This window comes from Sturnira hondurensis, unplaced genomic scaffold (assembly GCF_014824575.4).
Source record: "Sturnira hondurensis isolate 20B ecotype Veracruz unplaced genomic scaffold, ASM1482457v3 Scaffold0014384, whole genome shotgun sequence".
Lineage (NCBI taxonomy): Eukaryota > Metazoa > Chordata > Mammalia > Chiroptera > Phyllostomidae > Sturnira > Sturnira hondurensis.
The window spans coordinates 6,417,626-6,443,170 of NW_028087015.1; the positions used below are offsets into that span (position 1 = coordinate 6,417,626).

Consider the following 25,545-nt stretch of genomic DNA (forward strand, 5'->3'; position numbering starts at 1 on the left):
TAAGTTGTTCACTGGAAAACTACAAATGCAAACTCAGTGCTCTCAAGTGGAAAACTTAAAGATCAAGCAAGTGAATCTAAAACTCTAAGGGGGGAAGTACCTTCGTTAGAGTCATGAAGGAAACGCATAAGGCACTTCTATTAAAAATGGATTTAAAAATGAGTGCTGTCTTACCAGCAACCCCTTTTCTTTGGTACAGATGGTTGAGTGGTCAAAAGAAGTCTTGAGGGCAAGAGTACTTTGGAAAAGAGAAAATATATGTGAGATGAATGCCTACTAATGGTGTATTTCAAGTATCATTTGTATTGTTATCCCATACTGATGGCATTAATAAGATACGATTATACGAGAAAGTCTGCTTAATAAAGATACATCTCCTAGAAAAACTTTACCATAGATTTTAAGTATGTGCATGTGTTCTAGCTTTGATAAAAGCTGGCTATTTTAAAAAGCTATATTAAAATTTATATATCCCACTCCTACATTTAACACCTCAATTGATCATAATTTTACTTTTGACATTCAATGATAATATATACTAAGCTCCAATTTTTGAGGAAAAGTACTTTTAATTTTAAAATGCCTTTATTCGGTTATAATGTTAAATTTATTTTATGATTTTGATAATCAAAGTACTTGAAGTATTTCACTACAAACTATATCTTAGTATCTAAAGGAAAATGATTTGTGGAAATTATGTTTCTAAAATATAAAGTCTGTTAATGTTAAATGTATACACACATACTGTAGTGTGCCTGGCACATACATGTTATCTAATAACTATTAAAAAGATGAATGAAAGTGGCAGAAGGTGGTCCTCGTCTTTGTGGACTGCCTTCCTAGATACTACATAGCCATAAAACAATATATCTGATAATTTTTTAAAGGTAAGAGGAGGAATAGTCACTAAATGTAGGATCATTTCAAAGGCCTCAGAAATAACACCTTAGAAAAATAAAATAAAACTTTAAAGGTAAAATAACAAGGAAATCCTTAGTTTAATGTGAAACCACCTCAAGGGCTTTTACATGTTACAGGGACTACTCCTCACTCCTCTGCTCCCGCGGAAGGAGAAGCAGCAGAAGCACCGCAGGAACGGAAGTGAGGTTCAGGCCAAAGTCTACCCTGTGGAGTCTATTTCTTTCAATCCAATAAACACTCTATCTAACAAATAATCTCAGAAAATATTTAGCGTATGTTAGGCATCAACGTAAGTGCTGAGGCTAACTCCCATTTCACTCAGGTAACTGCTCATTTGCACTGCTATTGCCTCTGACTAAGCACTCTCGCTCCAGATGTCCACTTGGCTAACGTCCTCACCTCCTTGGAGTCTGCTCAGAATGTTGGCATCTAAACCAAGCTACCCTAACCATTCCATTAAAAATCTCACCATACTCTCTACTTCCAGTACTCCTGATTTCTGTACTCTGATTTTTTTTCCCTTAGCACTTACCATACTGTGACAATTATGTAATTTGCTATTTATGTATATATTTTTTAAAGATTTTATTTATTTATTTTTTTAGAGCAAGCAGAAGGTAGGGAGGAGATGGAGGGAAACATCAATGTAGGAGAGATATATCAATTAGGTGCCTCTCACACGCCCCCTGGCCTGGGGACCTGGCCTGCAACCCAGGCATGTGCCCTGATTGGGCATTGAACTGACAACCTTTTGGTTGGCAGGCTGACACTCAAATCCACTTAGCCACACCAACCAGGGCTATTTATGTATATTTTTAAATCATCTGATTCCTTTAGCTACAACACAAACCCAAAAAGGGCATGGGTTTTTGAGTATTTTATTTATTGATATATGTCATGCCTAGAACTGTACCTGGCACACAGTGGGTATTCAACAACTATCAGTCAAATAGACAAATAAGTTTTCTTAAACACCTGCTACAATTCAGACAGTGTCCAGTAGAACACACAGAGTCAGGGAAATAGCTACAAAAGCAATTGCCTATAACACAATGGGGGCATATAGTACAAACTTCAACACTTTTGAGAATGGTCTATTCTAGATGAGGGTTAAAGTAAGTACAATGACTATATTTCCAAAAACCTTGCCAGAGAGGGAAGGCAAGTCCCAGAGGTATTTAAGTCTAGGAGTTCCTCACTGACTATACATTCATTAACAGATTTACTGAAGTTTCCAGTACATGTAGGAAAGCAGTAGTTTCAAAGTAAAAATACTTGCTATATAAATTTACAATATTAGTCCACATTAAATACCTACTTAATATCTTAATCCCTACCCACTTTCAATGCAACCTTTCTTTGTAAGTCAGTTTCTCTAATTTTCCAACTTTTACAAATATGTTAGTTGAATACAAAGTGAAATTGCAAGTCTTGCAAAATATGATTTCATGAAGTCTAAGAAAATAATTAATTTCTAATTGAGGTAGCCAGGATAGATTAATAAGGATTAAAAGATGAAAGGAGATTCAAAAGATAATGAACAGAATATTCCTCAGAGATTAGTAAAAAAAATCCTTAGGAATATGATTAAGCCTTCAAATTCTACAAAAGAACACTTTTCTTAATCTTATTAAAAGAGATAAATGTGAAATGAAGGATGTCATATTGTGCTATGATTTTGCTGGAGAAACTATGTAAAAAAATCATTACTTAACTCTCAATTCTACTAGTTAGCTTATAGTTGAAATTACATGGTAAATCTTCCTGAAGATTTCAGGTTTCATTTTTTTCCAACATAAAGGGCTGATCAAATTTCTCCCATTCTCTCATAGACACACACACACAACTACTACCACCACCACTACCATCAAAATAGCTTTTTCTAGATGCTTCATACTTAAATAGGTCACTTTAAATGGTCTCTTTTGAGCATCTTCTATTCTCTGTGAGAGTAAGCAGACAATGAAGAGGGAAAGATGGAAAATAAGTGGAGTCTTGTGGTTCTTAACCACGTGTGGAGAGGCACGGCATGGTCATGCTGGCAACAGACAGTGCAGAGCCCTTCATGTGTCCAAAAGTACATCCTCAGAATTACTCACTTTACTTGCTGGCTCCTGTGGACAGTTTCATCAAGAGGACGTGGCTTAGCAGCTACCAAATAAAATTTATGAAAAACAACAACAACAAAAGAAAGTAAGTGTAAAAAGCTGAAGATGATTTTCATAGCAAAGCCCCTGTAGGAAGACTGGATCAATGTCTGTTTAATAAGAGTTATGCTTTTTAATAAACAAAACATGGAAAATGTAAATAACCATATATTTAACTGAGAAAGAAAAGCTTAATCAGAATCTTTGGTTAAGGATGCAATTTGTCAGTTGGACCACAAGATGGAGGCACCAGTGACCTGGAAGGCAATGAAGGCAAAACGAAAGAACCAGCTGCTTTGGTGTTAAAATTACAAAACTAATTTTTAAAAAACTTGTATATGTTCCCAAGTAATTTCATTAAAATGAAAATTTATTCTAACAATCAAACATTTCTCTGCAATACAGTTCTAGAGATAATCCTCTACCCAACCCCATTCAATTGTCAATTCTCAAAGGCAAGCACATCAACTTGATTTTATAATTCTTGAACTAACACTTAGAAAGTTTTCAAATACAGCAGAAATGAATTCTGAACTGAGCATTCCTCTGAAAAGTGAGTACAGTGATCATGACAAGTGCTAGGAATAGTGTCTCATTCACAGTATTTAATTATTATCATTCTTGTTATTATTGGTATTACTATTCTTAATGTAAAACAACTATGAAATCCTCAAAGGAAAAGGGGACAAGTACTGTTTCCTTCTTACACAAAATATTTTTCAGCCTCAATTAGAAATAGATCTAATATATCTTAGTCACTCATTCAATATTAATTTTCATTTCTTCTCAAAAGGTCCTATATTTCCCTGGTGAGGACAGGCAGAATTCAAGATTAAAGTTCCTTAAATTCATTTTCCAGCATAAACTCATTCACCCAGTAAAAAGGACTGACATGCTGAATTGTGAACATACTTTATCCTCGTTTTCCTCTTAGGTGAAAGTATGACACAGATGTGGTTCTACTATATGAGATAGGAATGCAATCAAGAACTACAGGAATTTGTTGGTATTTACCCTTCACCGAAGTACAACTGTTCAAACATATGCATACATACTCACGCAAACTAAGGGAATTCAATAAGCAACTGAAATAGTCTCATAGGAAAACACAATTAAGAAATAAAATTTAAAAATAAAGATCAGAAAATTAGAAGTCCAACCTTCAGACAACCTATATAAAAAGTTTATAATTATTACTTTATATTCAACAAAATAGTTTAAAGAAAGTTCAACTTCTTCTAGATATCTTTAAACAGAAGGCATGTTTTAGCTAAAACTATAAGAAATTTTAGGATATTCTAACAATTTGAAAATGTCCATAGTGATGAGTATGTGATCACTGAAAACTCAAGACAGAATATTACTTACTGTTGAGAAAATTACATGTATAATTTTTAAAATTGTGGTCAATTCTTCAAAATATCATTGCCACTTACATTATTATGCACTACTGAGTAAGAAAAATCTATAGTGCCATTTTTAAATTCTTGTTTTAAGAGTTAGCAGTTTATAAAGTAGTAATGCAATGTTTTTTTCAAGAAAAAATAAAAATTCAATTACTGCTGAGAAAAGATCCCTCTCTCCAATCAGCTTGAAAAATATTTAATAATCTGACAACCTACAATTTTAAACAATGCTGCCACCTGCTGGAAGTATCTGAAATGTCTTTATTATTTCCCAAATGATGTAGTATCACATTCTATTGAGCTATATTATAACCTTCCAATTACCTCCTGAAACAAGATACACCTTCTTAATAATTTTGACCATTTAATTTATCTGATTCTTAATGTCTTAATTGAATATTAATTCATTAAAGATTTTAGTATATTTAAATACTAAGTACAAATAGGTTGAGGAGACATCATGAAAAACAATGAGCTCTGTAAGTACATATAACAGTGGGTGGTACAGGTTTCAAATGATCAGATCATATGTTCATCCTGAAAGGAAAAAAATTAAATTGGGTATCTGAACAGAAGTTTGATGCTAGCAACTAAACTTAGGGGGTCACTGACTAAGTCCAAAGAGAAAACACACTAGAAAAGTTATGGAAAAGACACCTACTTCTGATGAGAGTATTTTTTTATTTAATTTTTTAAAGATTTATTTATTTATCTTTAGAGGGGAAGGGAAGGAGAGATGGAGAGAAATATCAATGTATGGTTGCCTCTCGTGTACCCCCTGCAGGGAACTGCATCCCCTGCGGGGAACTGGCCTGCAACCCAGGCATGTACCTGACTGGGAATTGAATCACGATCCTCTGGTTCGCAGGCCCGTGCTTAATCCACTGAGCTACACCAGCCAGAGCTGATGAGAGTATTTTAGTCTCTGAAGAATAACTTGGATAATTTGTCATAAGTAAAAACATATCTTTTTAAAACATTTTATATATTTACTTTTAGAGAGAGGGGAAGGGAAGGAGATAAAGTAGGAGAGAAGCATCAATGTGTGGCTGCCTCTCATGAGTCCCCTACTGGGGACCTGGCCCGCAACCCAGGCATGTGCCCCAACCGGGAACCAAACCAGCAACACTTTGCTTCACAGGCCCGTGCTCCATTCACTGAGTCACACCAGCCAGGGCAGTAAAAACTTATCTTAATCACCTGTTTTAAGATTTTTAAACTACTTATTATTTCCTGTGGTTTAAAAATATTTTGCTTTTTGTTTTTATAATTCTGGGTCCGTAAATATCCCAATTAATTTAACAGCTACTTTTTTAGTTTCTGCTCTGTACCCAGGCACATATATATGATGTTCACTTGAGTATTCATAAACGAAATGTTCACACATGTTTAAGATGAGGATAATTCCTATTATATAGTTGTAAAGACATGAAATAATCAGAGTTAATACTCAATGAATGCTATCTGTCATTAATGTAGACATTACTAAAAAGATTGGAGGCTATGTTGAGAACAAGATGGAGGAGAAAATTTGTAATTTGTTACAAATTAAATACATAAACTTCAGTTTGAAATAGCTATTGATTCATGTTTATCTTATTAATCTTCCCAAATCCTATTGAATTTATTAAAGAATACTATGTAAGGAAGTATGTAGCTATCCTGGAAAACAGATAAAGGCACTAAAAGACCAGAAACTGGGGTGAATAGGTATGAAATACATAAATGGATATGTTTTGCATAAAGCAGTGCTGAATTAACATATCACATGGGAAAATTAATAAATGATACAGGATGAGATAGAAGGCAAACTCAGCAGTGCTGACTGGCCTGTGGATAAGCACAGACATTCAGGTCATACTGTAAAGAGTCTATACGAGCTTCCCAAAAAGAAGTACTGAGAAAATCCTAGCTTAGAGCAGCAGGACTGAGAGCAAGGGGCAAATAAGTGGTATGGGTCAAGTCAAAGGAATTCATTAATACCACCACAGGGAGGTCTAATTATCACTAATGTGAATAGCTTATAAGATGTCATAAAATAAGGTTAAAAAGCAAATAGCATCTGCTAACTATCCCAGTAAACTCCTTTTCCCTTTCTATAGGCAACTACAAGTCTGACCTGATATTGACACTCTTACGACTCCCACTTCCAGGGGCTCAAAGTGAAAGCATCCTAAGCAATGAGTACAGCTTTCCCAGAGAAGTTCTACCAGAGCCCTGTAGGAAGACAAAAAGTGTAGCATTCACTAATGTCCCACTGGATAAAAATAGTTAATTTCAAGTAAAATGAAGCCTGTGCAGCAAAAGACATCTAAAAAGGGTAGTCGAGAACAAGAAAACATAAATATCAAAAAATATAAAAACACAAGATGACTGAAGTAAGACAATATATAACCACTTATTACAATAAATATTAATGGGTTAATGCTATTATTTAAAAAAAGCTTTTTTCCAACACCCTCTCATAAAAACGCAGAGGTTTGTGTGTGAGAGAGACAAGGGGGAAAGAGTCAACATAAAGAAAGAACCTATAAATTACAAGAGGCTTAAAAACATATTAGCAATCACAATCTAAAGACTGGAGCTCAATTAAAACAAACTAATAAGTAGAAATAAGTTAAAAAATCAATTAATCAATAAGAGCATTATGGGACAACTAGGGAAATGAGAAGGGACTGCTGATTTTTATATGCGATGATGGTATTATGTATTTAAAAACATTATATATCACTTATTTTTGTGTTTAAGTGATATATAATGAAATGTTCATAGGTAAAATGCCAGGATATTAGTATTTGCTACAAAATAAGAGGAAGAATGAGTGGGGGTAAATAAAATTTAGTCATGAGTTCATAACTGTTGCAAGTGAGTAATGGAGGTTTGCTTTATAATTCTTTCTACTTCCTATATTTGAAATATTTCATAATTCAATAATTAAAAAATTGATAGAAAATAAACAGAATTTTCAGGTTAGAACAAAAGGTAAAATCCTACTAATATTTGTTTTTTTAAGGAGGAACATAGAAATGGTATAAAATAACCTTCAGTTTTAAACAAAATTCAATTTTAGATTGAGAAACCTCCATTTTAAATTATATCTTTAAAGTCTGGTATCTACCTCTTCTGATCTGGCTTCCCAAAAGTGTTTCAGAGCTCCATATTGAAAAGCCATCTCTTTTAACCCAAAAGCATGAAATATAAAATTCAGACAATGTTATTACAAGTAATGGATTTGTCACAATGATAATCCAAATGTATGAGTCTAAATATACTCATATAAACATAGAAAATGCAATTTATCAGTAAGTACTTTCATAAAAACCTTAGCACAAATTTTTGTTTGCTTGTAATTTTTATAAATGTACAACAATGCTTCATTAAAAAACTGAGAGCAAATGAAAAACATCTTTTAAAGTGTAAGATTTTCTAAGAAAATATTCAAGTTGAAAAGATTTATTTTGTGATTATTTTTTAAAATGAACAGTTTGCAGATGACTGCTAATAGCCTTGTGTAAACAATTCACTACGCAAAAAGCCCTAATGAAGGTTATACAGTGTTAAAAAAATGTGTTCCAAAAGTAAATCTACCACAGTTGATGAAACACTCATCCTGCATATTAAAAGCAGGCATCACTGCTCTCTTCTATTTACTGCTATCCCCACCTTTCCCTTAACTGTTACCATTTTGCTATCAAATGTTAGCTATCGGTTTCCCTTAATGGATATCAAATGTTAGCTCAGTATTATGAAAAGTAACTAGAATACTACTTAGCAATAAAGAGGAACAACTACTGACACATGGGTGAAACTCAACTGCATTGTTGAGTTTAATAAACTAGATTTAAAAGACTACAACTGTATGACTCCATTTATATGATGTTCTAGAAAATTCAAAACTATAGGGACACAAAACAGATCAATGGTTGTCAAGGGCCGGGTATAGGGTGAGAGAATGAACCATTAAGGGTTGGAAGAAATTTGAGGGGGTGTGTGTGTGTATGTAAAGGAATTGTCCTATATTTTGATTGTGGTGATTTACATGACTCGAAGCATTTTTGAAAAAATCATAAAACTGTACCCCAAGAAGTATATACAACTGTACTTCAATTAACAGTCAATCTGACGTTTTCCATATTTTTAAATGTGACTGATAAATTATGGAAAATATGTTTCTCTCTGCTTGAAATCTGTCAAAAAATACTTTATCATGCCCTGGCTGGGTGGCTTAGTTTACTGGAGCAGCACAGGTTCCATTCCAGTCAGGGCACAAACCTACGTTGAGGTTAGATCCCCATTCGGGGAGCGTACGAGAGGGCACCGATAATGTTTCTCCCAACCCCCTCTCTAAAATCAATAAAAAAATAAACACAAATCTTGGATGAGATTAAAAGTAAAACTGAAGTACTTTACCACCATGCTAGGTTCTTGGTAGACAGACAGACAGAAAGAAAGAGAAGAAAAAGAAAATTAAAAAGAAAAGAAAAGAAAAGAAAAGATGTATTCCTTGCCCTGACAGAGTTTGGCAGCTTACTAGGGAATCGTCTAAAATATTTAAATAAAAGTTTCTCAATATGATTATCACCTGTAACTTGCAAGCAAGGAGGCTGAGATCTGGAGAGAGCAAATACTGTCCATGATCCCCTCAACTGTTAGTTGTTAAAGCTGAGATTCTAAGCCAAGCCTTTCTGACCCCAAAGCGCGCTCCGAAGAGGTGATAGCTACAGGTCCCCGGCGATTTCAACGTAAGGAACGCCCCCTAATTCCTCAAACTCCACTAGGTACTCCGCCCGAATTCCGCACAGAAATATCACGATTCAGATCCACGTGTTGTAAAGGGAGTTCAGCAGGGTCTTGGAGTGCAAACTCGTGGTAAAGGTAACATGGAGCCTTACGAGGAACTATTTTCCACACGGTTAGTGTGCACAGACCTACTTCTGACAGGTTTGGTTGTAAGGAAGGGGACGCAGGAACCAGTCCGGAGCTACTGAAAAAGGTCAACGCCAAGAAAGACGAAAGTAGAGGCACTTACGATTCCCCAATTATACCACTACGGTGAGGTCGCCAGCGAGGCATAGGAGGAAGAAAGGCCACGTTCCGGCCTCTCGGAGGACCTCTGGTTAAAAGACCTCCGTGGACTTGTCCCCGTCTGCGTCGCCCCACGGCAAGGACCAATACTGGGGCGCCCAGCGCAGGGAGGAGGTGGGTCTGCGCCGAGCGCGCGCTGGCCGAGGCCGGGCGCACCAGACCCGGGCGCTGCGGCGCTGGCACGGTGGGCACGCACCGGGCCGGCCGTGGAACAGAGCTGCTCGGTGAAAGTCACCAAGATGAAGGGGTGGAGGGGTGAACGACCTCGGTTTGTCCCCCTCAGGTGACAACACATGTGTGCAAGTCGCATTAGTTTCCGAGACGCGCTTACTTCCCCCCCATTTACGGACTACGCCACCGCTGCCCTGGCTGTCATCTCACCTCTCCAGTTCTTGTACTCCGGGATATGGTAGTATTTGTTCCCGAACTGATCTGTGCCCACTAGCTCCTTCACTTCCTTTGACAGCGCTCTCCACAGGGCGCGGAACAAATCCTGAGACCAACCCATGCCGACCGCGCAGAGCCCAGCCGCTGTGGCCCCCTGCTTAGCCGCCAGATCGGCCGCTACTGTAATCCGAACGCAGAGCCCGCCCACCGGTGGAGGACAATTCCACGTGCCTTCTTCGTCACGCCCCTCCAGTAACGGCGCTTACCATTGGGCAGGTGGCATTATTGCTCTACCAATGGGAGACTCCGTTGTTACAGCCTCGTCTCCGTGTTCTGTCATGGCCGCGATCAATCTTCTATCCGGTGTAGAGAAAGAGAATGCTAGGGTTTTTGTTGGCGAGACAAGCTGGATTGGAAGACCCTCTTCGCCTACGAAGAGTGGAGTCCACACGAAGGTATAGAAAACTTACTCTCTTCTCTGATAAGCCAGTTAAACTTTGTCCCAATAGTTGTGTTACCCTTGTCTCACACTTTCCCTAATCATCACTTTCCTCCCACTAAGCTCGGCTCTACTCTTGGAGCAAGTACCAAAATTCCTAGTATGTATATGAATATACCTAGCATGTATAAAAATTGTAGACTCCCAGAAGGAAAGTGGGTATTCAACATAAAATATAGTGTTTGCTTCAAATAGTTTATGCAAGTGAACCATTCTTACACTGGAATGGTGGTAAGTTTCCTGAAATCCCCTGAACAAGGCTAGGGCTAATCACGCAAACAGGCCCTTCTAAGGATACCACTTTAAGGCCTGCTATATTAATTTTTTTAACACAACTTAACCTCCTTCCACACACTCCTCACCCCTGTTTTTCTCTATCTTATTGCCCTCCCCCCCTCTCTTCATCTTAACCCCTCCTAGTTCCCAAACAGTTTAGTCCTAAAGTCTTTGGATTGAGCATAGGTGGGCTTCCAAACTGGATTAGGTTGGCCCAGAGTGTTATTTCAGAGCCTGAGCAGGATGAGGAGGTAGCGTAAGTGTGGGGACTGACAAGCTCACGTGATAACGGTGTTGGGGAATGCAGAAATCAAAGCCCAGGCCTGGTGAGTAGCATCCTTGTTGGGGAAGGGGATGGTAATGGTGATGGAAGGTTAGTTATACACGGGGGGGGGGGAGGGGGGGGGGATCTGGTAAATAAATACATTAATGATAATGAAAGCCACGTTTCTCATTGTTAAAAGAGAATTCAAGGAGGGGATGATTGCCTTTGCACGTGTTTGTTTGATACTATTTTTACTCGTTACAAGAAGCACATATTACTGTTATAATTTCAGTAATCATCAAATAGAAATATATTTTAAGAAGAAATGAATTTCAGTGGGAAAATGTGAAAAATTACTTTCTGGTGAAATATTGAAGCTCAGAAATGTCAGGACAGCATAGTGGTCTGGAGAAAAAAGTTAGAGTTCAGATGCAATTCAACCAATTATTAGATGAATGACCTTAAGCAAATTACTATGTCTTAGTTTTATAATCAATAAAAGCATTTAATAATGTAACCTACCATTTAGGAAATTTGTCACTTAAAATTACCAGTTATTACATTTGTTAATACCACTGAGTACAATGTCAGCAAATAGTAGGCCCTTAATATTAACTGTTATTGTTACTGATCAAGATTAGGGAAGTGATAAGTGGATATTTGAACCTAAGGCTAAATTGTCTTCCAGAAGAGGAAGGGCTATGTATATCTTGAAACCAAACACTTGATATTGCTAAAGTGATTTCCAAAATGCTTTTAATTATCACTACTGCTGTCAGTGTGTAAAAGTAACAGTTTGTACGTTTTTTAGCACTGTACATTGTTATTTAAACAACTTAATTAATTTGATAAGCTAAAAATTTTGTATAAATTAGCATTATATTTATCAATAATGAAATTAGAAATCAATTTAGTTAAATTAATGTAAATTATTTCCAAAATCCAACAGATTGAGAAAAATTTTAATAGTTAACATTCACTAGACATTTACTATGTCTAGGTTTTGTAATGAGTACTTTTTATGTATTAACTTATTTAATCTTAATATTCTGACCAGAATAATGATGTTTTACAGCTATGGAATACCAGAAATTTCATTCACCTTAATTTATGAGAAAACTTGTTCATCATTTTCTTGCTAAATATTTATTAGATTCATTTAAGTGTGCCTACTTATTTAATTGAACATAATAATTTTTGTGTTTACCCTTAAGGCATAAGAAATATTCCTGGGAATTTATTTAAAATGCTGTAATTCAAGATTTTGTCCACTAGGTGTCCTCAGTTAAGCTTAAATCAACAATTTTGTGAACATTTGATAATATATCTCAATAAAAACTTAATGCAATATATTCTTTAAGTTTAAGATAATCTTTTGGAAGAAATTATTTACATGTAATTGTTAGTACTGTTGATTTTTTTAAAAATTGTATAAAGTCTTTAAAATCTATAAAAATCTTTGGATGTCTGGTAGATAGACTTAAGCATTTACTTGCAGTTTCTGTGCTATATGTAATCTTCGTAAAATGAGGGCACTCTTTATGTTTTAATTAATTTACTTTTTAGTTCTATCTTTTTTCCTCTTGTTTAATTTTTTTATTTTTTTAAAGGGTTTTGGGACTGGAGTTAAACAAAGACAGAGATATTGAAAGGATCCATTGCAATGGAGTTAACACCCTGGACATTGAACCTGTTGAAGGGAGATAGTAAGTGTACAAATTTTTCTTCCTAAGTGAGAAGAAGTAAAATCTTGTTTTCAGATTAATTATGTTAAAGTTCATAAATATTAGGACAAAATTCTAAATTGTAGTAATTTTAATCTAGTATTACTAATTTCAAGTAAATACAGAAGTTCATACCTACAAAAATCTTGCCAGGTAGATATTTCCAAACAACTTTAATATAAATATATTCATTGTTAACTCACAAGGCCTTTACATACTGGGTTGTGTAACTGTAAATCCTGTTTTAAAAGATAGTTGCTACTCTGAAGGGGACTAATGGGGGGAAATATTAAAAAGTAAAAGTGTATTTTAGAGTATTAAGTTTGAAGCAAACCACACATGTATTTGAGTTCCTTTTGGTTGTAACACCAGCTGTGTGACCTTGAGCAATTTATCTAACTTCTAATTCTCAGTTGCCTTACCTATACAGTGGGAGCAATAACACTAACAAGTTTGTTGTAAAGATTCTTTGAGATTATATATGTATATATGTAGCATAATTAGCATAGGACCTGGCTTACATTACTCATTGCCACTACTCCTATTAATCAAAAGATATCACCTATACTTTTACACCATTCAGTCCATTTTCCACACAATAGCTGAAGTACTTTGAAAAATGCAAATCTGGCCCTAGGTGGTGTGGCTCAGTAGATTGAGTGTCAGCCTGCAAACCAAGGAGTCACTGGTTGGATTCCCAGTCTGGGCACATGCCTGGGTTGTCAGCCAGGCTGCTTGTAGAGGGTGCACAAGAGGCAACTACATTTTAATGTTTCTCTTCCTCTCTTTCTCCCTCCCTTCCCCTCTCTAAAAATAAATAAATAAAATCTTTAAAAAAGAAAAATGCAAATCTGAACATGCCATCACCCCACTTAAAATTCATATTGACCCCCACGTGATGTTATAAGATAGTTCAAAATTCTTCATGTAGTCCATTAATTAGAACAAGTGTAAAAGTAACTAAAGAAAAGTTTATTGTGTCATATGTTCAGCATTTGCCCAATTTTATATTATAATGAAGTATTATTATTATAGTTAGTTTAATTAACATTAAAATAAGACAAGAAAAGTTTGATATGAATTTCTTTTTTTATTTCCAGCTTCTGTTATGGTCTCACCTGGCAGTATATGAAAAGCATGAACAGTGAACAAATCCTCACTTTAACTCTCTTATATCTAAGAGATGACCAATGATAACTTTTCATTTTCATGACGTTTTCTAGGCTTAATATAATACCTCCCATTTAAGGAAAGCTGTAGGGCATTTGCTTATAAAATAATGCAGATATGAACAGCTAATTTCTTTTTTTAAAATTTTATTTATTTATTTTTAGAGAGAAGGGAAGGGAAGGAGAGAGTGGGAGAGAAACATCAATGTGTGGTTGCCTCCCATGTGTCCCTTACTGGGGACCTGGCCTGCAACCCAGGCATGTGCCCTGACTGGGAATTGAACCCGCAATCCCTTGCTTCACAGGCCCGCGCCCAACCCACTGAGCTACACCAGCCAGGCTGAACAGCTCATTTCTTTTTGTCCTGGATTCTGGTGGAAAAAATATTTAGTACAGGTTCTCCTTTGGGATAGTGATCAGTTTGATCTGTGGAATACATAAAGCCAAGAGGCTACCAGTGGCAGAGCCATTGAGAAATGTGGGGAATTATAAACTATATGTACATGAAACATGTGTTTGCACAGCATATAGAGAAAAGTCAAGATTCTCACTGCAGTGGTTTCCTCCTTTGTTTCGGTCTAAAAATCTACAATTATTTTATTATTTGCTATGACTTGTTAGCCCTTTTGGCAGTAAAGAGAAATCAAAAAGCCAATTGTACATTTAATGGAAAACTAAATACTGATTTTCTATTTCTAAAGAAAATCAGTGCACATGAAACTTGTTCTACATACTTGATAATACTTACCAACCACACCACGAGAACTGTAGTGATACCACTGAAAACCAGAGTGGAAGCCAGAGTACACAAAGACGCATTTATTTCCAAAGTTAGGAGTTATTTTAAGAAGGCAACCTGAAAATAACATTTTAACAGGTGCAACTGCATACAGTATATTTGCTTATTGTTCTGTAAATCTCAAGTTTTCTTTTATACCCTCTCAATTCTTCTAATTAATTTTATTTATCTTTAGTATCAGGTTACCTCATCTATATAAAAACATGAAGCCTTATTTCTTACTGTGTTTACTGTATTACAGAATAATAACCTCACAGTTAAATAATGTTAATGCCATCATATATTTCAAATAGTCAGTTAATTTTGATAATGGCTTGTTTTTTCACCCAATTAATGGAATCAGAGGAAAGCTTTTGGAAGTCATTCTAGCAAAGATGAAACATTTGGCATTATTATAAATACCATTTAAAATCAGTTTAAGAGTACAGCTTTGAAAGCATTTGTTTTTGTTTTGCTAACACACATAGTGCTGTGATAAAAAATATTTCACAAAGTTCAGATTTAAAGCATAAATGTTTTTGAAATTGGTTGTGGTACACATGTTGCTCACATCTGTTTCCAAACAAGTCACAACATTTTATCAACCAAAATAAAAGTTGTAGTTGTTTAAATTTACACATATTTTTCTATATACATAATTAGAGTAACAACTACAAAATTTTTATAACGAAGGTAATGAATTTTTTTTTTAAATTTCACCATGGCATTACTTGGTCTCTTTCTTTATTGCCTATGATCAGTTGGACTTTAAAACTATTTGAACAAAGAACTTGGAAGAACTACTTTTAAATTAACCTAATTATTCTACAAATTGATACTGAATTTTTCCTTAAAGCAAGTCTGTAAATCAGTCATGCTGCTAGTTCATAAAGCCTTTATAACTGGTTCACAACAAGATAAAGAGCTTATTCTAGAATGTAGGATCTGTGTAGTATCAGCATCTATACCAGGAATGGCAATTAAAAGCAAGCAGGCATCAGATTGACCTGATAACTTGAAAATAACCAACAGTTAGTTGAAAGCTCAGCAAGTTGACTACAGCAGCTGAAACTGGGAGAGCATGGCACATTCAGATTGTTCAAGGGGTTCACAGTAAGACCTGGGGCTGAGTAGTCTGGGCCTTAATCTCTCTAGTGAGTCAACTAATGATCCCCTATAGGACAACCCTGCACTGAGGAAAAACTGCTTGGAATAGAATCAAAATTAAGTAATATAGGGATAATAGAACAAAAGAAAAACATGGCCCCGGTAAAAGTTGGGAAGGTGAGCAGAACCAGGAAATCTCTGAAAGTAAGCTGCCATATTTTGAACATCTTACAAAAAAGAAGAAAAGGTTCTAGAGATATAAAATGTAACTATTCTAAACCAGTCTCCCTTCTAAAAGTTTAAGAAAATTAATTTTACATAAAAATAAGCAAAAGAATGGGATTAAAGTCAAATTACTATAAGAACAATGAGAATAAGTGGAGTAATGCCCCTATAGACCATGAAGTTGTACCAGAAAGATATGCCAACAAAGTAGATGAGAACTTTAACCTAACATTTCAAAACTAGTAGCCCTGACTGGTGTACTCAGTGGATTGAACACGGGCCTGTGAACCAAAGGGTTGCCATTGCCAGTTCAATTCCAAGCTGGGGCACATGCCTGGGTTGCAAGCAGGTCCCCGATAGGAAGTGCGCAAGAGGCAACTACACATTGATGATTCTGTCCCTCTCTTTCTCCCTCCTGTCCCGTCTCTCTAAAAATAAATTAATAAAATTGTTTAAAAATATTTTTAAAAACTGGCTAAAAGTTCTTTTTAAAAGATACAGTATATGGAAGAATAACGTAAGTTATAATTAGAAAAAATCAGAAATGAGATTATCAAACTCAATAAACAGTTAAAAATAAAAATGTTTCAGAAGTGAATACTAAAGCATAGGGAACACAAGCAAATAAATACAAGAGGCAATGCCTTAGGTGAAGGTGGAAAGGAAAAAATTTAAATCGAAAAGAAATGGAGAAAGGGAAAGGATTTAAGAGATTAGGACATAATAGATGATAGGCAAAGGAAGGGAACCAAAGAAAGAGAACAGAATGAACATTAAAGCTGTAATCCAAGAAAGATTTTTTCCTAGAAAAAATAAGATCTTAAATTGCACGAAGGGGAAAGGAAATCATTGGAAGCAGACTTTTACTTTGGGCTTTATGCAGAGAAATGCAGATCCTTATCTAAAATATCCACAGAAATAAAATATGAGTCAGAGATTTTATGTCCAGTCAGATTTTCAAGTACAAAAGGACAAATTGTCAATAATGTACAAGAATTCAGGGAATACTGTTGTGATTAGCCCTTTCTACCAGAGAATAACATAAGAGAACCGGTATGAATAGAGACAGCAGTATGGGATTGATGATGAACAATAATATTAGGAAATAGCAATACTTTTATAGATATATAAATTCATAGGTCTATCACTTCCCTACTAGATTTTTAACTCAAGGCAGGAACATGCCTGTCTGTTCACAGCTGTGTGAGCAGAGTGCCTAGCTTATTGCAGGTCTCAAAGTTGAATGAATTGAGTAAAAATGTTCATAACAGAAGGAATTTAACATTTATTGAGCCCCTGTTTTTTTGGCCAGGCAATATAAAGGCACTTTGCAGATTACTTTATATTTACATCAACTTTATGATTTAAGTAAAACCCTCTGTTTTAGAAACATTTAGAAATCTTTCTATGATTTAGAAAATGAAACATTTTCTAAAATGTTTAAGGCTGAAACAGGTGAAGTAACTTGCCCAGGATCAAATAGCTAGCTAGCATCAGTAGTAATGGCTGCTCTGTCTGGTTCCACTTTTATTTAGCACATTTATAATTAGGACAATTAAAATTACTTTGTAATGTTTTACTTTCTAGTAAGATGTATCTTGCACCATCATGTTTCTGCTCTCCTTTTGGTATCATGAAGGTAAATTTTAAATGATCACATAAATCTTTCCATTTTCATTCTACAAATACTAGATTAAGAAAATTTACTTTATTGACATCTATATTAATTTTTACTCAGTATTTAAAGATTAATAATTTTAAGAAGTATGTAATTATAAATAAATGAACTACATAAGATGATAAATTAATGTTATGTTAACTTTTTTATTGTTAGCATGTTATCAGGTGGTTCAGATGGTGTGATTGTTCTTTATGATCTTGAGAACTACAGCAGACAACCTTATTACACATGTAAAGCACTGTGTTCTGTTGACAGGTGTGTATGAAAAATGCAATTCATGAATTTATAAAGAGTTGAGTGTTTTTTTATGGGTTTTTTTGTTTGGTTTTTTTTGCTTCTAAGGAAAACTATGAAAGTAGCAGTCATATGAATGTCTTTAGCAACTTGTTCACATGCTATATTTACATGGATATCTCTTGACATTTTCTTAAAAATAATAACTGAAATGTAAGTGTAGCTGTTTTTAACGTGACTTTTCCAAAACAACTTTGGTATCAGTTATCAAAAGGATTTTATTTTAAAACTTTTGATTGTGTGCTTTTTTCCCCCCCATACCTATATAGCACTCCTCAGTAACCTATTTCTAGTACTGTTTAGTGTAAGATTACTTTTTGAGTGTTTCAGCTAATTAGAAACACATTTAGATTTTTCAGTTGATATTAATCAAACAAAAAGATTAATCTCTAGAAGCAATAAATACACGGGCAGTCCTTCACATGCACACATAGACTCTTATTTCTCTAATTACTTACTCCAAGTTTCCTAAGTTAAAAACATACCTCTCCTTTTCTTTAGTTTTCTGACTGTTCTTTACTGTCTTTGCCTACTTGTGAAAATTATTTTTGTCTTGAACTAAATGTTTTGTGACTTTGTTATAATTTGTTCATAATAATCACTTAATTTTTGTCACTTGTACCTGATTTTATGTTGTGCAAACTTTTGAATTTACAGAAGGAATGGGTGTTGAGAAAATCCTTTTAAGAGGAAACACATCATGAACATTAATATCAGGAACCACTCTGTATTATAGCTGTACCCAGAGCATTAGAATAGGTGTGTGAGTCCGTGAACTGTTTGTGAGGAGATTTATGATCTTTTCTTGGTTTTGGTGCTTCACTTTGGAAATACAGATTTCGGGAATATTTCTGAGCCTCAGATTATTCTACTAGTTTTCTATGGGAATTTAATGAAATATCTTTCTTTTAAAGACACTGTGCGAACAGAAATATAGTTATAGGGAAGCTAATGTATGAAGTAAGATACCACCTCAAATACTTTAAAAATGTGCATTCTAAGAGGCTTATATCATATTACACTCTTCACTCCCACCAAAAAAAATTCTAAATTTATAAGTGTAAGACAGTCATATTAATTAAATTCCTTTTTATCTTATTTTATCTTAGCTAACATTTAACATTGTTTAATTGGTTATGGAAACAAATACTGTTCTCATGTATATCACATGCTGTACACTGTTATTCCATGAAGGACTATGGTCTGCTTTTCTGGCGTCTAAACTCAAGTAAATGTTTAGTGCATGAGTCTTTTGCTTTACTGTGACTTTATTCTTGGATTCAAACTCTGTTTTTAAAAAAAGCATGACTTTGAATGTAAATGGACATGTAGTGAGCCTATTTACAGAATGAATTTTAAGCAGAACATTTACATCCAGAGACTTATAAACTAAGTTTAAACAATAACTTTAGTAGAAATTGTTGAGTTACTGTGGCTTAGACTATTTCCTGATATTTATTTTGGCTTTACTTACCATATTTGTTCTTGAACACTAAAAAGATTTTTTTCTCTACCAAAATTCTTATTAAATGTGAATAACAGATCATACATAGAAAAGGAATAATATAATATTTTATCCTGTTAAATTTAAAATATAAATGAGCTTTTACTCATGACCACTACATTAAAGATTTGTTTTACTTAAAACTGGAGAAATCTCTGTATAGATAATATTCTTAGGATCAAACAGAACTTAATTCTGCTTATTTTAAGCAGAAATTTATTGGAAAGATAATTACCGTATTTTGCTGTGTATAATGTGCTCCCGTGTATAATGCGCACCCATGTTTTTGGCCCAAACTTTCTGGAAAAAAGATTTCATTTTAACTTTTTAATTCATTTTTTGGCATCATCTGTCTTACCAAGTGGATAACAATCAGCATTATCTATCTTTCTTTGTGGATAACAATACATCGCTCTTTGTTTCATTTTGTTGAATTGTTGCTGAAACTGCTTTTGTTGCAAGTTCATCATAAGTTCAGTGAAACCAATTATTTCATTCTGGGGTATTTTTTTGCATACGGATATCATTATTGCTTTCTAGAGTTACACTTTTCATGCATAAGCATAAATAAAAGAATTAAAAACATTTATATAGATATGGAATTAGTACTACCTATGTATAATACACATCCTTATTTTTCCCTCAAAAAATTGGGCAAAAATGTCCTTATTACATACGGCCAAATATGATAGTATCTCGCGTACCTGGCAGGAAATGTAGAAGAATGAGCAAAAGCAAGACAAACTAGGATACAGAACACAGTCAGGGTTACAACACAGGAGCAATTCAGTTTCTGCTACATGTTACCAACACAGACTCTCAACTCCACAGCTCAAGAACAGTTGCTAACTATCCCTAGTGTTTGCATTCCTAGCTGGAGTTTCAGAGTCCCGGGCAAGATTGGTGAAGGCCAGGACACCTGTCCATGCCCTTGCTGCCGAAGGGGAAGGGAAAGAGAATGTCTGGAGTCTGTTGCTTTCTGTGGCAAGAGGCAGGGTCCTTCCTGTCTTTCAGTAAAACACAGGGGATTTCCCTGTAACAGGAGGAGTTTGTATGCTCAGCAGCCAAGAAAAGGGCACATATCCACTACGATCTCTGCATGTGGCTGTCCAACATCTGTGTATAATTTTCTTCCTGTGCTTACCCCTCCTTTTTGGGGGGGGAGGGGACAAAAAAGTTGCAACCTAACCTAATACAAGTACCCACTATACAACCAAAATGTATCATCCTTTCCTCAAAGAGTGATCACTAAAAGTCTAATTAGTTATCACATCTGGCTCCAGTTCAAGATAATATCCATTCTTCCACTAGTTTTACCTGATCTTTTATCAGTATTAATGCAATCTATGGACTCAGTTGTATAGTTAACCTAGTAAATTAATGGAGGTAAGAGAGAGGTAAGAAAGGGGAAATTAAATTAGTTGAAATATATATATTTCATATATATATGAAAGAAAATATGGGTAGGCAGTACAGTCCTTTTATTTTTGTAGCTGTCTCAAGCCAGACTGGCACTTAAGACTTTCATTTTTCAGGTAGCACCACAGGTGTTCAAGGTCCTTTATCTTATATTGTGATCCAGGTTGTCACCTTAAGGAATTGGAATTCATGATGGTCCTATCTTCACATAGTCGCAGTAGTCTTCTGTTAACTTTTATCTTATGAAAACATGTACAAAAGTAGAGAGTAGGGTAATGAGCTATGTACCCAATCACCTAGCTTAACAACTGTCAGTCATAACTAATCTTGTTTCATCTCTACCCCACACACCCAGTTTGAGGATTATTTTAAAGCAAACCCAGAAGCATTTATTCACAGTTATTTGTATCTCTAAAGGATAAAGACTTGATCGTAACCACAGTATCAATATCTCGCATACCCAATAATTGTTGACACTAAATACTAAGTGTTCAAATGTCCCTCCATTATCCTGTGTTTCTTAAAAGCTAGTTTTGTTGAATTAAGATTCAGTAAAGTGACACATACAGATTGTGTCACCACTGGTTCAGAGCATGTGCTGCATCCTTCAGGACTGCACATCTCCCTCACAAGGTGGTGTATTGTAGCTGAATCATGACTGAATCATCAACAGACTGTTCTTCTGTGGGTGATGGGTTACCTGAGAGTGCTGAATCCATGGGCATCGTGGTTGCTTTTTTTTAGTCATAAAGTAAATTCCTTGATCAGAAGCAATATCATGTGGGTACCCTGGAGCTATGTGAGGCATTGAACAATTCTAAGAATGATACTGTTGATGAAATAATATTGGGAAGAGCAAATCCAAAACCAGAATAAGTATGTCTTCCAGTAAGGAAAAATCACTGCCCCCTCCATAAATAGGTCCAGTGTAGCTGGCTGGTCCCTGCAGGCTCTGGTACATAAATAGGAAATCCCTCACTTTAAAGGCCTTAATAGGAAGCAGGCCTCCACATCACACTAGGGAATGCTGGAACTAGAGGTGCCTGACCGTTTTCTTTCCCTGGACAGCTAGGGCACAGGCATGTGATCTAGGTTTGCCGATTCATATCGTCCTTCCTGAAACTGCTATTTGTTAATATAGTGTAAGTTTCAGACTTATGTAAGTCAGTTATCTCTAAATTTTGGTTGCTATTTTGTAGAAATCATCCTGATGTTCACAAATACAGTGTGGAGACTGTACAGTGGTATCCTCATGACACTGGCATGTTCACATCAAGTTCATTTGATAAAACTCTGAAAGTATGGGATACAAACACTTTACAAGTAAGTATATTAAAACCTTTCCAAATGGCTCTCTTGGATGAAGGAGAATTTAATCCTAAACCATTTTAGTGTGATTATTTGCTAAGATGTCACGTAATAATGTGCAGTTAGCATAGTGATTAAGAGTAGATTGTTTGAATTCATATCTTGGGTTTGCTCCCGACTAGCTGTGTAACACTGGGCAAGTGTCTCAACCTCTCTCTGTTTGTTTCCTTATCTGGAAATGTGGGTAATGATTGTATCTTACAGAATAGTTAAGATAAAATAGGTCAAAATATATGTAAAGAAACTAGATCAGTGCCTAGCATATAAATGCTCAAAAACCACTAGCTATTATTATTGTTATTATTTAAAAACTACTGTGATCTTGTGATCTAAGGAAGAAAATTGGATTTATCTCCTGTTGACTTAAAAACTTAAAGGAAAAGAAAGTTATGAATGTTTTAGCTCAGTAAAGGTCAACAGTAGATAATAGTTTTCATGATATTTGGTCAAATTGTTTTTCAAGTGTTAATCTTTTCCCTGAGCTCTGGTCCCATATTTTTCTAGCTGTAGTGCCATCTCCTCAAACTTAATTTGTTACATACTGATTGCTAATTACATCCATTTAGTACTCAAATCTTAGCAATCTGTCTTCCGATTCACACATTTCTCTTTTTCTTTTTGCCTCACCATCATCATATATCTAGACTACTACCAAAAACTGCTAACTGGTTCCCCTGCGTTTTTCTTCCCACATTTCCATCATAAGTTCTACTCCAGAATTAATCTTATTATAAAGCTGTTTTATCCTGTCTGTACCCAAGTCCACTAGTGACTTCCCTTATCTAAATTCAGCCTGCAGTCTGTTTTCCATAACCTTACCTGCTAGTCCCTCAACTTCAGCTTCTACCTCTTTTTACATAAATGTCTTGCCACCACTAAACTGATCTCCTTTTGCCTCTGCTCACACCCTGATTGTTTTGTACTCCCTGCCTCCAGTCCTCTTCCCTAGGCAACATTTTCTCTTGTCATACACCTGGAAATGTGGGCCCTTTGATAATAGTTTTCATGATATTTGGTCAAATTGTTTTTCAAGTGTCCTTCCCATATCCCCCACTTCCCATATCCCCCACTTCCTAGCCCCTGGTAACCACCACTTCATTCTGCTTCTGTGAGTTTGGCTTTTGTAGATTCCACTTACAAAAGAGATCAGCCAGTATTTGTTTTTCTCTCGCTGACTTACTTCACTTAGCATACCTCCCTCAAGGTCCGTCCATGTTGTTGCAAATGGCAGGATTTCCTTCTTTCTCATGACTGAATAATATTCACATATATAAACTAAAGCTGCAGTGAACATGGGGCTGCATATATTTTTTCAAATTAGTGCCTTTGTGTTCTTTGGATGAATACCCTGAAGTGGAATTGCTGGATCATATGGTAGTTCTGTTTTTAGCTTTTTGAGGATCCTCCATACTATTTTCCATAGTGGCTACACCAACAGTGTACAAGGATTCTCTTCCTCATCCTTGCCAACATTTGTTGCTTCTTGTCTTTTTTATAATAACTTACTATTATCTAAAAGGTATAAGGTGATACCTCATTGTGGTTTTGATTTGCATTTCCCTGTTGCTTAGGGATGTTGAGCACCTTTTCATGTACCTGTTGGCCATTTGTATATCTTCTTTAAAAAAAAAATTTAGCTCCTCTGTTCTTTTTTTAATTGGATTCTTTGGGAGGTGGGGTTTGTTATTGAGTTGAATAATTGTTTTGTACATTTTAGATATGCCTTTTATTAGATACATGGTTTGAAAATATTACCTCCCATTCTGTCAATTGCCTTTTCATTTTGTTGATGGTTTTCTTTGTTGTGCAGAAGGTTTTTGGTTTTATATTTACTTTCGCTTTTGGTATCGAATCCAAGCAGTCATAGTCAAGGAGCTTATCCCTGTGTTTTTTTCTAGGATTTGTATGATTTCAGGTCTTAAATTCAAGTCTTGAGTTAATTTATGTATATGATATAAGAAATTTTTTTGCGTGTGGTTTTCCAGTTTTTTCAACATTTATTGAAAAGACTCTCCTTGGTTGTAAATTAATTGACCATATATGCCTGGGCTTATTTCTTTTTTTTGATTTGTGTGTCTGCTTTTCTGCTAACGTCATACTGTTTTGATTGCTGTTTTGTAATATAATTTGAAATCAGGAAATGTGATGTCTTCAGCTTTGTTTTTCTGTCTCAAGATTGCTCTGGCTGTTTGGGGTCATTTGCAGTTCCATACAAATTATAGGATTTTTCTTTTCTATTTCTTTAAAAAAAAAAAGGAGAAATTTGGGTGAAAGGGTGTGTGTGTGTGTGTGTGTGTGTGTTTGGGAGGAGGTGCTATTAAAATGAAAGAGACTTGGACATTTTTTTAGTGCTGATGGGAATGAGCCTGGAGGGAGGGAGAGGTTATAGATACCCAGGATATAGAGGAGATAATATATAGGATGAGATTTCTGACAATGCTAATAGGTATCCGAACACATTTCCTTTAAATATGAGGAGGGATCATTTTTCTATGGTACCAGGAGTGAAGAAGGAAAAAGGCTAAGTGCAATCAAATATGTTTGTAAGCTTCTTGATAGGACATTAAGAGAACTCTTATTGATTGGCTTCTGTTTTCTTTTTGGAATATAAAATCAGATCCATCTGTTGGGACCAAGTAGCGGTGTTTGTGGAAAGTGCAGAAAGTTTGAAATAGCTACAAATATTGCAGTGAATGCTAGTGAATTATTGTAGGACTGGCAGTCAATACTGAAAGCCCTGTTGAGATTAATGATCTTTTATGGTGATAACCATTCTACCTTATTATCAAGGTAGAACCACGGTGGTTCAAGGATTGAGCCACAGGCCTGTGAACCAAGGGGTTGCGGGTTTGATTCTGTATCAGGGCACAAGCCTGGGTTGCAGGCCACGTCCCCTTTAGGGGATGCCTCGAGAGGCAACTGTACATTAACGTTTCTCTCCTTCTCTTTCTCTCTCCCCCTCCCTCTAAAAATAAGTGAATAAATAAATCTTTTAAAAAACTTACTTCACTAGGGTAGGACAGAGGTCAGCTAACTGCGGCCCACAGGCCAGGTTTGGCTCATGGCCTCTTTTTGTATATGAAATGTTACTGGAACACAGGCATGCTCATTTGTTGTCTGTTTCCACTTTGGTGCACCAATGTCAGAAATGAGTAGCTGGCCCTCAAAGCCTATAATGTTTACAGCCTGACCCTTTATGGAAAATGTTTGCTAACCTCTGATGTAGATCAACCTGAGTATGGGTACACAGGAAGCATACATTTGGAGTCATCATGGGTTGAGATCTCAAC

At 35.5% G+C, this 25,545-nt stretch overlaps 2 protein-coding genes across 5 annotated transcripts in view; one reads left to right on the forward strand and one right to left on the reverse strand.

The window, feature by feature from the left end:
• Positions 1-10,149, reverse strand: part of NDUFAF2 (NADH:ubiquinone oxidoreductase complex assembly factor 2) — a 169,774-nt gene extending 159,625 nt beyond the window's left edge. The window contains exon 1 of the mRNA XM_037062891.1: positions 9,941-10,149. Within this exon, the coding sequence (XP_036918786.1) occupies positions 9,941-10,067 (127 nt within the window). The 5' untranslated portion in view covers positions 10,068-10,149. The remainder of the gene's footprint in view (positions 1-9,940) is intronic.
• Positions 10,150-10,272: 123 nt separating this feature from the next.
• The window catches only part of ERCC8 (ERCC excision repair 8, CSA ubiquitin ligase complex subunit), a 60,067-nt gene continuing 44,794 nt past the window's right edge, over positions 10,273-25,545 (forward strand). For 3 of the 4 annotated variants that reach the window (XR_005068909.1, XR_005068910.1, XM_037062892.1), the window contains exons 1-4: positions 10,273-10,401; positions 12,597-12,692; positions 17,824-17,925; positions 22,087-22,210. Coding sequence is in view for 1 of the 4 variants with exons in the window: in XM_037062892.1 (XP_036918787.1) it covers positions 10,325-10,401; positions 12,597-12,692; positions 17,824-17,925; positions 22,087-22,210 (399 nt within the window). In the remaining 3 variants the exon portion in view is untranslated. Of the gene's footprint in view, positions 10,402-12,596; positions 12,693-17,823; positions 17,926-22,086; positions 22,211-25,545 lie in introns of those variants that run through there. The other variant, XR_005068911.1, reaches the window with a different exon arrangement.